General features: G+C 49.2%; 1 protein-coding gene across 1 annotated transcript in view; it reads right to left on the reverse strand.

Annotated features, from left to right (window-relative positions):
• Nucleotides 1-13,161, reverse strand: part of SDK2 (sidekick cell adhesion molecule 2) — a 655,374-nt gene that overhangs the window by 28,985 nt on the left and 613,228 nt on the right. The window contains exons 36-39 of the mRNA XM_030208539.1: nucleotides 12,051-12,237; nucleotides 7,963-8,100; nucleotides 5,129-5,290; nucleotides 1,486-1,611 (exon numbers count right to left, since the gene is read on the reverse strand). Coding sequence (XP_030064399.1) covers nucleotides 1,486-1,611; nucleotides 5,129-5,290; nucleotides 7,963-8,100; nucleotides 12,051-12,237 — 613 coding nt within the window. The remainder of the gene's footprint in view (nucleotides 1-1,485; nucleotides 1,612-5,128; nucleotides 5,291-7,962; nucleotides 8,101-12,050; nucleotides 12,238-13,161) is intronic.

Here is a 13,161-nt window from a genome sequence, read left to right on the forward strand (position 1 = left end):
GCCACCCAACAGCAGCACACGTTTAGCGGTAGCTGGTGGAGATCCCAAGCTCTACCAGCTGAAGACTTCCCGCTGATGGTAACGGAAACGCTACTCACTACGGTACTGGCACCTGCGCATGCTCAGTTTTCAGCGCATGCCTGCTGTAGACTGCCAAGGTGGAAAGAAGCATTTTCCTGCCAGCTGAGATGTCTTTTTGTGGTGGTGGGGGGAGAACATTTGGTGCCCACCCACTTCTTGCCTAGGCCCACCCAAAATCTGTTGTCTGGCTATGCCCCTGGCTGTTAGTGATGTTGGCTGTTCTTGAAAAGAGCGTCGGTAACTGCCTCAACTAGAATTTTTTGGCCCTCGTTCTAAGTCAGATCTTTGAACATCTGTTTCTGCACGGACGTGTTTGGGGAATGTGTCCTTAGTGTGCCAGTGACATTTCTGTCCAAGGCAGAACAGGCAAAACCGAGGTTATCCGGACTTGGCTTTAACTTCTTGCTGTTTAAAGCAATCAGCTGTTCAGGTCAGTGAGATGCTGTATGTTTTATTTATCCATCGAGAAGCTGAGCTTACTGTATATGAGTCCTGTTAAACTGGGGGGGGGGGGGGGGGGTGATAAAAGTTTGCCGCAGGCTACCATCACAGGTTGGGATACGGGCTGAACACTTCTGATCTGATTTACTACAACTGAGAATTGGCCACAGCCCAGAGACTTTCCATCTGCTCCTCTCTTCTCCCCACCCCCATCCCCGGCCTCTGCCCTATCAATAATGCATTGAGTGGCAGAAGGCTGCGGCAGGGTCTAGGTCAGTTGGTTCTTCCATTCTTCCTAATATCTTTTACTGCTCCTCTGCTCAGTGGTGTTCCTAGGTCGGCTGCCACCTGGGACGGATCACCGCTGCGCACCCTCCCCCCCCGGGTGCAGCGGCATCCGTCCCCCCAGGATGCAGCACGACACCCCCCCCAGCGCAATGACACCCCCCTCCCTGGCGCATCAAGCCCCCCCCCCCCCCGGGTGCATTCTTGGCTGCTGGATTGTGCAGAGAACAGTCGCGCGCCTGTCGGCTCCGCTGGCTCCCTGCTCCCTCTGCCCCGGAACAGGAAGTAACCTGTTCCGGGGCAGAGGGAGAAGGGAACCAGCGGAGCCGACAGGCGCGCGACTGCTCTCTGCACCCTCCAGCAGCGTGCACCCGGGGCAGACCGCCCCCACCGCTCCGCCCTTGCTACCCCACTGCCTCTGCTGTCCATAATAGTCATCTGCTCCACAAAGGGTAGGGGTTGGTGATCATCCTTTTCACCAAAGTTATACCGGAACTGGCGAACGCCGTTACGGTACTATGTAAGCCACATTGAGCCTGCAAATAGGTGGGAAAATGTGGGATACAAATGTAACAAATAAATAAATAATAAATAAATAAATAAATAGAAAAGTCCGCCCCCTAGTGACGGACAAGGAAAACTCAGAGTGGGGAACAAGGAGCAAGGAAGGTGCTGTACCTGATGGCCGGGCCTCAATAACGTATCGGGTGATGGGCCCTTTCCCAGGGTCTCCACTGGACCAGTGAATAGTGATTGCGGAGCTGTACCTAGAGATGAAGGGCTCCCCAGGAGGACCAGGTGAACCTTAACACGGTAAACAGAAAAGCAAATCCATTAGGGTGGTTTAGTGTATTAACAAGATCCAGTGACCCTATAGCTCATGCACAAAATTCCTCTAAGAGGTCCAGTCCATTAATAGAAAAAGGAGAAGTCTACTGGTCTCTAAAAGGGCAAATCTTTATAGAAAGGGAGGTAAATATGTGGAACGGCCCCCGGGCAGTGCTAGCGTTTAAATTAATAAATATATTGAGCGCTGTGAAATGTGTGGCCACTGCCAGAATATAAGTACATAAGTATTGCCACACTGGGACAGACCAAAGGTCCATCAAGCCCAGCGTCCTGTTTCCAACAGTGGCCAACCCAGGTCACAAATACCTGGCAAGATCCCCAAAAAGTTCAATACATTTTATGCTGCTCATTCTAGAAATAAGCAGTAGATTTTCCCCAAGTCCATTTTAATAATGATCTATGGACTTTTCCTTTAGGGCGCCAGCCAGACCCTTTTTAAACCCCGCTAAGCTAACCGCCTTTACCACATTCTCTGGCAACGAATTCCAGAGTTTAATTACACGTTGAGTGTTTCATGTATGCCTGTTTCTCAGCAGTCTGCTGCACTAAACATGTAAATTATGGGGTAAATTAATTTTGCTGACTGCAGCTGTGTTATTCCCGGATATTCAGTGCCGGACTTCGGCATTAAATATCCGGTTTTTGCAGAGCCGGCTAACACATAGCTGATTAAGTCACTATTCAGCGCTTAACTGGCCACAGGCTGCCGCATAAAGAAAGGACTGGGATTTATGTGGTCCCATTTACGCGGTTACCCTGTCTGGTTAAGTGCTGAGAGTTGCACGGGGACAGAAATCTTACCCATCCCTGCCCGTCCCTGTTGGAATCTTACCCGTCCCCACCCGTCCCCACTGGAATCTTACCCATCCCCACCCATCCCTGCAAAAATTTAAACCATCCCAACCCGTCCCCGCAAGAATTTAACCCATGCCCACCCATCCCCGTAAGAATTTAATGGTTCCTTAAAAAACGTTCCAGTCAGCTCCCTTAGTCTCTCTCTGGATTTGAGCCACAGCACTGTAGGCAAGGAAGGAACGGAAGTTGGAAGTTGGAACACTCTGGTGTGCACATGTAAGACTTGTCTCCAATTCACTTGCACTGTGTGCTGAGAGGTCGCCACATGCATGCGCCAGTAGGTCAGGTGACATCTGATTCTCATGCCTGTGTCAGAGCTGAGGTCTGTGCACCAGCCTGGGAGCAAAGAGGATTAATAGTAACATAGTAAGTGACAGCAAATAGACCTGAACGGTCCATCCACTCTGCCCAATAGTCACACTCATGATCAATTCATCATTAAATCAACGAGTGTGATATTATATACTTGATTATGGTCTTTCTTTCGTGTTTCTGGAACAAAGACCACAGAAGTCTATCTGGCCCCATCCTTATGTTCCAACTGCTGGAGTTGCCATCGAAGCCCACTCCAGCCTATTCGTCTTCTCATTTGTGGGACACAGACTATAAAAATCTGTCCAGCACTGTCCTCATATTCCAGCCACTGAAGTTGCTGTCTAAGCCCTTTCCAGCCCATCCTAAACCAGATTGCCATGTATGAGACACAGACCATACAAGTCTGCCAGGTATCAGCTCTAGTTCATCACAGCCAGAGTCCCCATCTAAGCGTCACTTGACACATCCACACACATGCAGCCATTTAAGGTTAGGTTTTATATAACTTCCATTTTCTAATTAGAGATCCTCTGTGTTCATCCCACGCCTTTTTGAATTCCGTCATCATTTGTGACTCTACCACCTCCTTAATGGAAGACTTTCCACATTTATGCTATTAAAGCAAGGAAGAAGAAGAGGAGGAGGAGAAGACAGCACTCAAAGAAATTGGTATTCGGTAGATGAGAGGCTGGTGCAGGTGCAGCTTACACTTCCACGGGAAGCCCGCAGAACTGCTTCCATCCCCACGGGAACCCCGCAGGAACTGCCTCCGTCCCCGCGGGAACCCCGCAGAACTGCTTCCATCCCCGCGGGAACCCCACAGAACTGCTTCCATCCCCACGGGAACCCCGCAGGAACTGCCTCCGTCCCCGCGGGATTCCCGCGAACCCCGTCCCCGTACAGCTCTCTAGTGCTGACTCGGCCCCCAGAACCCTTCCTCACCCCAATGGCCAGTTTTCACTTAAAATGCTAGTTTTCAGTGGTGATAACTGGTTAATTGCTGTGAAAATTAACCCCAAACAAGTGATTTAACCCGTCAGCAGCTGTTTCTAGGTGGTTAAATCATGAAGCATATCAACCCTTATGTGGACAGCGGCCGAATATTACGGCTGTCTGGGAAATGATCCCAGTCTGCCTTCGCTCTGCCCCTTTACAATATGGACTTTTGCATAGCACAGGTCTGGCCCATCCACTAGGCAAAAAGAGGTAGTCACCTAGGGGCAGCACCTTCCCGGTGATAGTAGCTGCAGTCCAAACAAAAAAACTATCCCCCCGATATTCAGCGCTGTTTAACAGGTCAGAATGTCTGCTGACCGATTAAATAGCGCTTAACCTGCTATCCACCAATATTCAGCAGGGGATAACAGGTTATCCCCTGATGAATATCCCATTAGCAGCTAGTTGGTTATATCGGCCGATATAATCGGCTAGCCGCTGATTTTTAAACCGGATTTCGCGGTCATATTTGGCCACGTGAAAAAACTGGTATGTCTTTGGCTGTTTAAAGATAACCAGCTGTCTGAATATCGATGTAGCCGGTTATCTTTAAACCGGCCAAAAATAAACCAGATATTCAATGCCGGTCACTGGAAACGGCCCGGCATTGAGTATCCGGGGTTTAGCGCCGACCGCGGTCTAAATATCGGCCCCTATTGGACCTGACAGCCCCCCAAGACTGAAAGAACTACCATCAAGTCCTTTAACCTGCATTATCATAGGATGTTTGTCTGATGATCATAATTGCTGACTTTAATTATCAAAGTCTTGGGGGAGGGGACTGCAGGCTCGGGGCCTGGAAGTTTATACCATTTTACTTCTCATCACGAAAATGAATTCTTTGTACTTGATTGCCTAATATACTCATGTCACCTACAAACCTTAATGCAATATAACCCTGCATTTCTCATTCCGGAAATGGCGATCGCCATTACGGAACAACGTAAGCCACATTGAGCCTGCAAATAGGTGGGGGAAATGTGGGATACAAATGCAACAAATAAATAAAAAAAAGTTAATTGAGGAGGAGGTAAAGATGAACATTCGCCTAGGATGGCCACTAGTTTGCACCGGCTCTGGTATCCACAGATAGTGGAGTTCTATGTTCACTGGACACCACTGAACATTTTCAATATTGTCCCGAATAATAATCGTAGTAGAGCTGGGTGGCGGAGGAGAGATTTCAATGTAATAAGAACCAAAGACAAGTTACGTTACTGACACATTGTTCCTTCATGCTTCTGTTGCCCTAAACCGTCTTTGTTTCGGGGGTTATCGGGTGGTAAGAGGCGCTTCTCCCCCTTACCTTCACCTGGTCCTGTGGTGATGTTGGCTTCCAGCTCTGGTCCGTACATGAAAGTCTTGGCCCGTATGCGGAACCTGTAGGTCATACCCTCTGCCAGATCTTTCAGCTTCATCCAGAGCGGGCTGTTCCCCTTTACATCCACCGTCACGATCTTACTCACACCTAGAGACGAGAATCAAAGTAAATCAGCAAAGGAAAACCTTTTGATCGTCTTTTACGAAGGCGTCCTGGCGTTTTTAGTGAGCGTTAAAAATAGGCACGTGCTAAACGCTAAAGACGTCAATGTTTAGCATTCATGTTCTATATATATTACCAATTGTGTAGGTATTCTGAAATGACATAAGTCATGACGAAAAAATTGTAAGCCACATTGAGCCTGCAAATAGGTGGGAAAATGTGGGATATAAATAAATAAATAAATAAATAAATAAATAAATAAATAAAAGACCCCCTAAATATCCTAATGGATATATTTTTAGGCTCCTTCCTTTTTGGTGTGAGGGTGTGTGTGTGTGTGATTTTGCCATTTCTAGTAAGAACGAGATTGAGTTTACACAGTCAGGGCCTGCGATTTGCAGGGCCGTCGAGGGGGGTGGGGGGGTGGGGGTGGGCAGGGGAGACAAAATTCCCTGGGCCCGGGCCTCCAAAGGGGGCCTGGTGCCGGGGTCAGGCCGCCGGCGCTGCAGTCCCCGGTCTCACCTGCCTGTCTCCTTGGCTCTGGGCCCCCTGCATTCGAAGTGGCAGTCACAGATCGCTTCCCTTCGGGCCTTCCCTCCCTGTGTCCCGCCCTCGTGGAAACCGGAACTTACATCAGATGAGGGAGGGACACAGGGAGGGAAGGCCAGAAGAGAGGCGATCTGCAACTGCCGCTTCGAATGCAGGGGGCCCAGAGCCGAGGAGGCAGGCAGGTGAGACCGGGGACTGCAGCGACGGGGGGAGTGACAGTTGGACGGCAACAGCAAGGGGGGGGGGGGTGATGGGGGCAGAAGTGGGGCGGCTTTGCCCTGGGCCTGGCCTAGTCTCTCGGTGGCCCTGGTGATTTGCAAAGGCATCTTTTGCAGATCTCAGAACGCATTATAGTAGTTAACATGGCGGTGAAGGTACTATGATTGCGCACAGAGAAACACCTATGCTGTGGGAGTGGGGAGTGCGTGTACGTACAGGTCAGATGAGACAGCCCTCGAGCAGATGGTGACAACTAGAATTCCACAGAGAAACGAAGTGCACTGGTGACACAGATGGAGACTTGGACTCAGGAAGAAGAGAGGAAAGGAGACATGTAAAGTGAAAGTGCAACAGGGCAGAAAGGAGGCAGGGGTGGGGGGATGTAGGGGATGGGTGCAATTGGGCAAGTTGGGCCCTGAAAGAGCCACCATCTATTCTGGCCTTGTCTTGACCACATAGGAAAGGACCACTGCAGGTCAATGAGAGGGTGTCATGGGTGGAGGATTTCAGAAGGAGGCGCCATGACATGATGGTGTAGGGTTGGTATCATAGGATAAATGTTTCAGGAGGAGGAGGGGGGGCCTTTAATGAAAGAAGCAACTAACTCACTGGTCACATATACAAGGACTAACGCCGGATGCACATCCTATAGCATGACTTGTTTATCAAGATCATTTTCCTGTAGCTTTATGACTTCATGTGCAGTTTTTCTTTAAGTTAGTCACTCTCAGTAACCCCTTTTAATCTGTCTTATCTGTCGATATGTTCCACCTTTGTTTACAGGATGAAACAGGGGTGGAAGGGAAAAGAGGTTCCAAGAAATCCAGGCAAACTAGAAGTAAAAGCTTCTAAAATGTTTATTTGCCAAAAACAGTTCACCACAAGGTGATACAGAGGTAACCCGAGTGACTCTACATGGGCAGTGTTTCGGCATAAAGCCTTCCTCGGCGGTCACTGAAGAAAAATACACTTTCCTGCCGAGCATACTGCTTGAAACGCTACGTAGGCGCTTTCTTCGTCTTCAAGTGGCTGGATTCGTTCAATACTCGGGAATATACATTTTTCCACAAACTGCGATATCTTTCTTCCGTGACCCCTGAGGAAGGCGTCATGCCGAAACACGTTTTTGCAAAAACTTCACTGGCTATCAGTGCACTACAGAGCCAAATTTTAAACTCTACGTTTGACCCTCAAGGCCCTTAAAGGAAATGGCCCAGAGAACTTGAAGAACAGGATGACCCTCTACACACCTCCAAGGACACTATGGTCCTCCCAAGGGGTATCCCTAACCACACCCTCTCCAAAAGACATTACACAATGTGATACCTTCAAGCAATCCTTCTCCACAGTAGCCCCCACTCTCTGGAATGCACTCCCTGAAAGGCTTCGCTTAACACAAGACTATCTCTACTTCAGGAAGCAGGTGAAAGCTTGGCTCTTCAACCAGGCCTTTAATGGAAGAAGTAACTAACTTGTTAGTCTCATTCACACACACAAGGAGTGACTCGGGCTGCACATACTGCAGCGGGACATGTTTATCCACTCTTACCCTAGCTGAGATAATATTTAACCATCTCTCTGACCTCACGTGCAACTTTCTTTAAATTAGTCGCCTTACTTTCTAACTCCTCTTACTCTCTTACCTATCTATATGTTCCATCTTTGCTTATACCCTACACTGGTCAATTAAAATATTCTATTATGTATTGTGTTGACATTGTAAGTAGTAACTATGCCATACTTTGTATTGTTATTTGAATATTTCTACTGTTGTAATTGTCTATTGCGATACCATTACACTTATGTTTGATTTATTCTTGTTGTACACTGCCTTGAGTGAATTCCTTCAGAGCGGCAGTAAATAAATTCTAATAAATAAATAAACATACCATCCACAGGGGTGCAGGGTTCATAGATGAGTCTGTAACCTTCCAGGACACCATTGGGGAACGCAGGGGGCTCCCAAGAGACATTGACAGAGGTCGTGGTGAGTTCGCTGAAGCGGATGGACTGGGGAGCACTCGGAGCTGTGTGGAAGGAAACCAATCCCTGTCTTCTGTTAATAAGTTCCTCCAGACCAAAAAATGCTCAGCAGAGCTCCAAACAATCTCTCTCTCAAACAACGCGTGGAAAGCTGAGGGCCCTAAACTCATTGCATGCAAGATCTCTGGCACCCTTACAGCAACCCTGGGCACTGTCTGCTGACTGAGAGCCTGCAGCTTGCTCTAATGCACTTTTGCACTGGAGCAAAACTGAGCCTCAAAGTTCCAGGACTATTTTTTTCTATTTCAGCGGATTTGCTGTACTGCTCTTTTCAGTAAATAGAGTGCTTTCCAGCAGACCGATAAAATTAAAGGGATTAAAGCATCCTGGAAAACCTCCCTTTCTCTAGAGAACAGAATTAGTCCTGTTCTGCAGCCAGCATTCAGAAATTATACATCTGGTTTCAGAGCACTCCGTCACCCCCATCACAGACCTCTGTGGCTCTGACAGCATAGGACAAGCTCTGATCTGTAAAACTTTCCTGTCTACTGTTTGGCTCCTCTCCTCTCCCCTCCCCACCATACCGCACCAGTCAGAGAATCAGGGCACCTGGCCAAGCGGCTGGCGTTTTTAGAGAAAACGGAGAACATGCCAGCAAAGGTTAGAATCCAAGAGACCCATCTAGTCTGTCACATTTGCTTCTTGATACCCAGCCATGTTCACGGTATCTGCTTCTAAATCCCGGGACACAGCCACACTGACAGGGAGAAGACTGTATAGTACAGTGATGGTGAACCTATGGCACGCGTGCCAGAGAGGGCACACAGAGCCCTTTCTGTTGGCACGCCGTCGGGTGGGCCTGAGCCATTTTCCCTCCAGGCCCGCCCACCCAACATCCCCTCGCATGTCCTCCCCACCGGCGCTGACTACCTCCATCGAAGCGGCCGCGTCTTTGAAAGCCCTGCCCGTCTCTAGCCTTCCCTTCGTGAGTTCGTTCCCTCAGAGTCAGTCCCGCCTTCTAACATCATTTCCGCGAGGGCGGGCCTGACTCTGAGAGAACAAACTAACGAAGGGAAGGCTAGAGAAGGGCAGGGCTTTCAAAGACATGGCCGCTTCAACGGAGGTAATAAAAAAGATTTACATGCAGGGCATGGGTGGGAGCAGGAGGGGAGGGCAGGGGAGAGAAGAGAATCGCTGGGTACGGATGGATGCAGGGGGGCAGGATAAGGGAGCGAAGAGAATTGCTGGGTATGGATGGATGGATGGAGGGCAGGAGAGAGGAGAGTTGCTGGATATGGGTGGATGGAGGGGAGGGCAATTGTTGGACGGATGGAGGGAAGGGAAGACAGGAAGGAGATGCACATGGATGGAGGGGAAGGGAGTTATCAGCATGCATGCAACAGCAAAAATCACATTAATTATTCAAAAGCATGCCAAATGCTTTTAAAGTTCTGTTATTCAGGTTAAATTGTCCTGTTGGCACTTTGCGATAAATAGATTTTGGGTTGCTGTTTGGGCACTCGGTCTCTGCAGTGCCGTAGTGAGGGCGGCTGACACCCGGGGAGGGTCGCCGCTGCACACCCCCCCCCCCCCGGGTGCAGCACCCTCCCCCTTCTGGCGCCATTCTTACTTTAACTGGGAAGTGAGGGGGCGGGCGAGAGGGCCGATCTGCCCCCGAGTGCACGTCGCTGGGAGCTGCGTTGGCTCCGCTGGTTCCTTGCTCTCTCTGCCCCGGAACAGGAAGTAACCTGTTCCGGGGCAGAGGGAGCAGGGAACCAGCGGATCTGACATCCCCCCAGCGCGTGCACCCGGGGCGGACCACCCCACCGCCCCCCCCCCTTCCTACGCCACTGGGTCTCTGAAAGGTTCGCCATCACTGGTATAGTATGAGGAAGGTGACGGGTCCTGATGGTTACAGGTAACTGGAGATCGGCAAAAAAAATGTGAAACTCTCAGTGGTTAGGTTTTATGGGGAGACCAGAACAAAGAACCCATTCAATAGGGGCTCAGCGCAGAGGGATAGATATTTTTAAGCTTAGCAGAGTTTAAAAAGGGGTTAGACGGTTTCCTAAAGAACAAGTCCATAAACTGCTACTAAATGGACTTGGGAAAAATCCACAATTCCAGGAATAACATGTATAGAATGTTTGTACGTTTGGGAAGCTCACCAGGTGCCCTTGGCCTGGATTGGCCGCTGTCGTGGACAGGATGCTGGGCTCGATGGACCCTTGGTCTTTTCCCAGTGTGGCATTACTTATGTACTTATGTCCTCTACTTGGCTCACTTTTATTACATAGAGCAGTGATTTAACCTATTGTGATGTCATAGTGGCTCATTCCACCAATAAGAGCCAACCTCATTAGTGATGTCACAATGGCTTGATTGTATAGAATGTTTGTACGTTTGGGAAGCTTGCCAGGTGCCCTTGGCCTGGATTGGCCGCTGTCGGGGACAGGATGCTGGGCTCGATGGACCCTTGGTCTTTTCCCAGTGTGGCATTACTTATGTACTTATGCACTATTTCTGGGATAAGCAGTATAAAATGTTTAGTACTTTTTTGGGATCTTGCCAGGTATTTGTAACCTGGATTGGCCACTGCTGGGCTTGATGGACCTTTGGTCTTTCCCAGTATGGTAATACTTATGTACTTATGTGCTTGGGATTCTGAATGGAATCTTGCTACTCTTTGGGGTTCTACATGGAATGTTGCTACTCTGGGATTCCAGAATCTTGTTATTCTTTGAGGTTCTGGAATGTTGCTACTGTTTGGGTTTCTGCCAGGTACTTGTGACCTGGATTGGCCACTGTTGGAAACGTGTAATTAAACTCTGGAATTCGTTGCCGGAGAAAGTGGTGAAGGCGGTTAGCTTAGCAGAGTTTAAAAAGGGGTTGGATGGTTTCCTAAAGGACAAGTCCATAAACCGCTACTAAAAGGACTTGGGAAAAATCCACAATTCCAGGAATAACATGTATAGAATGTTTGTACGTTTGGGAAGCTCGCCAGGTGCCCTTGGCCTGGATTGGCCGCTGTCGTGGACAGGATGCTGGGCTCGATGGACCCTTGGTCTTTTCCCATTGTGACATTACTTATGTACTTATATGTACTTATGTAATAATATTAATTTTAAAAAGTAGATGCGCATCCATTCTCTTTAATTACTTTTCCCATGAACTACAAACGTCGCCTGCTTTTTATTGTGCAGGACACCTTTTAAAGCAAAAATGACATGCACAGCTCTCCCTCAAACCTAACCCCCACCCCTTGGAGAATGCCTGCTGCACCTCACACACAAAAGTGCCCATGCTGTTGAAATATTGGGAATGTACAGGTACTTTTAACCACAAGAGGGTGGGTAATAATCAAACAACCTATTTCCGTGTGTAAAAAGGTGCTTTGTCCAAGGAATGGGCTTTGAATTGTCCTCAAAATATAGTTTATAAGCTTACGGTCTAAGCTAGGAAAGTAAAGAGGTCACTTAGGAGAGCTTAAATCAATCTTCAGTCAGAGTTATAGGGAACCGAGATGCAGAATGAGCCTCAAAATGGTGGACGCTATGGTATTAATTTAGAACAGACAGGACTGGGACATCTGTGGAATATGAACTGGAGTTGGCGAAGACCTGCTCTGCTAGGAGATTAATGCGAAACACCATGTCAATAATTGGAACTGAGGGCCGGGCTGCCAACTAGCTCCAGATTATCAGGGTCGGTTTGATCCAGTCCTAGTTTTATACCATTGCACCTATAATAGACTTTAACTGCATGCAAATCTCTCTCATGAATATTCATTGTGGATATCCTGAAAACCTGACTGGCTGGGGTGCCTCCAGGACCAGGTTTGGGAAACACTGTTTTTTAACCAATTCAAGATATAATGGGTTAAAACCAGGAGTGGATCAACCAATCTGGAATGGACTGGAGCTAATTCAGGCCCTCCCAAAGTGGGGTGAACAGCTCATTGCTTTAGCTATAGGGCTTTCCCCTTCTCCCCCACCTGCTTGTTGTGTCTGCCCCTTGATTGGCAAGCTCAGGGGCCCATCCCCCGCTGCGTTGAAGGCCGACACACTGATGAGATAGGACGTGTAGCCTGTCAGGTTCTTCAGCTTCACCAAATTCTCCGGAAGAAACAGCGTCTTCACCTTTCGCGTTTCATTCTTGCGCTTAAATTCCCAAAAATGGATCTGCGGCAAAACAGGAGACAACAGGTAAATAGAGAGAATCCGAGGATCTCGGAATTTCAAAACTCCCAGGATTTAGAACAGATGAGGGGTGACTGCTGGGTGCACTGAGCTGACAACCAGCAAAGCCAGGTTCAAATCCTGCTGCAGCATCTTGTGATCTTGGGCAACTCACTTACCCCTCCATGACCTCAGGTTCAAAGATGCCAAGTTACCCGGTTCTTTGTTGGAGATGTTGGCACAGTCCTGGATTTCTGACTACCCCATCAGGTGCATTATGGGACTTAAAACCAGGGTGTAGCAGACCTCGCCAGGAGCGGGGGCCACAGCCCTAGGTGGGGGGCACTGTTTAGCCTCCCCCCCAGCTGCCGCCACCACCATATTGCACCCCCCTCCCGCTGACCCCCTTTGAACTCCCCTCCCGACGATCCCCTTGAACCCCCCCTCCCGCCACCAACCCTCCCTCGCTGCCTGCCACGCCACTTCAGGTACCTTGTTTGCTGGCCCACCAGCCGAAGAGAGTCTAGTTCTTCAGCGCCGGAGTAGCGCCTTCATTCAAGGAAGTTCCTGACGTGATCAGCTGTTTCTGACGCCTTACGTGACGCAAGGCATCAGAAACAGCTGATCATGCCAGGAACTTCCTTGAATGAAGGCGCTACTCCGGCGCTGAAGAACTAGACTCTCTTCGGCTGGCGGGCCAGCAAACAAGGTACCTGAAGTGGCGGGGCGGGGGAGGGTTGGTGGCGGGAGGGGGGTTCAAGGGGGTCATCGGGAGGGGGCCAGGGGCCAAATCTGTGGGGGGCCCAGGCCCCCTCAGGCCCCACGCCACTGCTTGCAACACTGACTTCAATGGGCAGGATCAGGCACTACAAATCCCACACTGCTTTGCAATGTAAGTTCAAAACGAGGACTGGCCAAGCCTGGGTA

Source organism: Microcaecilia unicolor, chromosome 6 (assembly GCF_901765095.1).
Source record: "Microcaecilia unicolor chromosome 6, aMicUni1.1, whole genome shotgun sequence".
NCBI lineage: Eukaryota > Metazoa > Chordata > Amphibia > Gymnophiona > Siphonopidae > Microcaecilia > Microcaecilia unicolor.